This window comes from Saccostrea echinata, unplaced genomic scaffold (genome assembly GCF_033153115.1).
Source record: "Saccostrea echinata isolate AGI-Se365-2 ecotype Australia unplaced genomic scaffold, CSIRO_AGI_Sech_v1 ptg000030l, whole genome shotgun sequence".
Taxonomy (NCBI): Eukaryota; Metazoa; Mollusca; class Bivalvia; order Ostreida; family Ostreidae; genus Saccostrea; species Saccostrea echinata.
Genome location: NW_026889779.1, coordinates 9,503,292 through 9,505,518, shown reverse-complemented (window position 1 = coordinate 9,505,518; position 2,227 = coordinate 9,503,292). Strand labels below are relative to the sequence as shown.

General features: G+C 35.7%; 1 protein-coding gene across 1 annotated transcript; it reads left to right on the top strand.

Moving 5' to 3' along the window:
• Positions 1–261: 261 nt before the first annotated feature.
• LOC133196173 (uncharacterized) lies at positions 262–588 on the top strand. The gene has a single exon (XM_061332103.1). The coding sequence runs from the start codon at positions 262–264 to the stop codon at positions 586–588; it is 327 nt and encodes a 108-aa protein (XP_061188087.1).
• Positions 589–2,227: the final 1,639 nt, after the last annotated feature.

The window sequence follows — 2,227 nt, the reverse complement described above, 5'->3', positions numbered from 1 at the left end:
GAGGCATGTCGGAATGCTGTTTGACGAGGTCGCTTTGCCCGCGGACATCCATCACTTAATGCGATACAACTTTTGTATTGTTGACGTATTAACCCCAGGGGGAATCTCGCATCTTTTTTCCAATCTCTCTATCTGACTTCCCTGCGCATGCGTTCATATTCCAGGGGCGTTGGCCGTACAAGTAAGCAAAACTTTTACTAGACAATCATCATCACTTTGTAAAGTTTGCAAGTGGTTGAAGAAATACCAGCATCATTCAGAATGTCCGGGGAATGGCAGCACGGATTGTTTGGATGCTTTGACAACTTCAGCCTGTGTTTAATTTCCTATTTTGTACCGTGTTATCAATTCGGAAAGAATGCAGAGTCGGTAGGAGAATCATGCTTATTATGTGGTGTAGCTCTCCTAGTTCCTCTAGTAGATTTGTGGGCCGTCATCAGCATCCGAGGAAAAATAAGGGAATCTAAGGGAATTCAAGGAAGCTTAGTAGGAGACTTGTTGACTTGGTGCTTCTGTCCCTTGTGTGCCTTAGTCCAGGAATCTCAGGAAGTTCAGGGAATGAGCCCCCAGTCCATGGCCCGGGAGTAGGGGGAAAGCGCATCTGTGACAGTGGTATTTTTGTTTAAATTCTAGTTTGCGAAAAATTGGAGGATTATTCACATTTATCGATCAGATTGTAGTGAAAGTTTTCTGTAGCGTTGCTTAAGGTTGACAGTAATATTCTTGCCATGTGTGCAGAGATGGATGTGGCCTGCAAATTAGGGTCAGGGGCACCCACGGGATGATAAGATTAGGAATATCGAGAAGAACGTTATTATGTTTGAACTTGCATGCCATAGCTTTGGTTTTGACATTTTATAAATAACTTCATTATCCTAGTCAGTAGTTTATGTATGTGTTCTTTTTTATATATGTATATTTGTAAGAATGTATCGTCAGTAATAAACAATATCTTTTCTCCTTGTTACTCTTGAGTATAAATCAATTTAAAACTAAGGATTCCGATTATTTTTGTATTTTTATTTTGTTGTTTTTGGTTTTGTTGATATTTTGAGTGAAAAAGATTTACTTAGGAAGTATTCCTGCATATGAAAAATCAGACAAAAACGACGGATACTCGAGTATACTTTTAAAAAACACAGATCCAACCACTTAACACCACAATTTGTCGGTTTTTGAATTTCCGCACTTACGAAAAGGGAACACTTTGTTTTCCTCTAGTATTTCCTATTTATATTTATATATATACTTGAGTGATGGTGAATCAGATGCTCCTATCTGACGTAGATGTCATGTCCTATAGAAGCACAGTCACTTGTTTCTGTAATTTTTTTTTAACCTATAGTACTTATAATAATAACACTATATTATACAATGGGTTAGAAAAGTTATTATAGAAACAGGTGCCTGTGCTTAGAAGACACTGAAGATCAATTACATGTAAATGAATTTGGACTTCCAAATCACCCAAAGATATATAACTTCCTGAGGTACTGATAAAATCTGCGGCCCTAGGGTTTACAGGATTCTCTCACTGTTGACACTTAAATCGTTCTCAAAGGCGCTGTGTACTTTTCCCTCGGGTTTCAATGGAACACGAAATGTGTTTCAGTGTAGGTTCGATTTATATAAAATTTATATAAAATCAAAATCAACAGAATTACTTAAAGAAAAACAATTATGATCGGCCTACCATATTAAGGTCAGGCGACACGTTTCTCAACATGTATAATTTTTCCTAAGAATTTGTCATTGAAGTATTGGTACTTTAATAATAACTTTCCTTTAAAAAAAAATAAGTACATGTACCTTATCAGGCATTTGCGCAAGGTACTGTCCTTCCTGATATACTTTATTTTGACAAATAAAATATACAACATGCTCCTATCTGACGTACATATCATGTCCTATAGAAGCACAGGCACTTGTTTCTGTAATTTAAAATAAAGCATATCAGGAAGGACAGTACCATATTATGGTGTTTTCTATAAAATCCTAATGGAAATTTCTTGAATTGTCAATATCACAATTTTGGAAGTATTTATTTTTTAAGACAGTTTGAAAACAGTTTAAAATGATAATTATGATTTTTTTCTAAATATTATGAAGAGATACAAAACAGATATTCGCGGTACAAAACTTTGACATTGTGAAGATGGTTCAGAATAAACATGGCCTGTTGCTCACTACAGGTTAGATGGCTAAAATTAGAGAAATGAAAGTAGTA

What these genes read in the sequence shown, in the direction of transcription:
- LOC133196173 (XM_061332103.1), top strand. Translation starts at nt 262, where the DNA reads ATGTCCGGGGAATGGCAGCACGGATTGTTTGGATGCTTTGACAACTTC.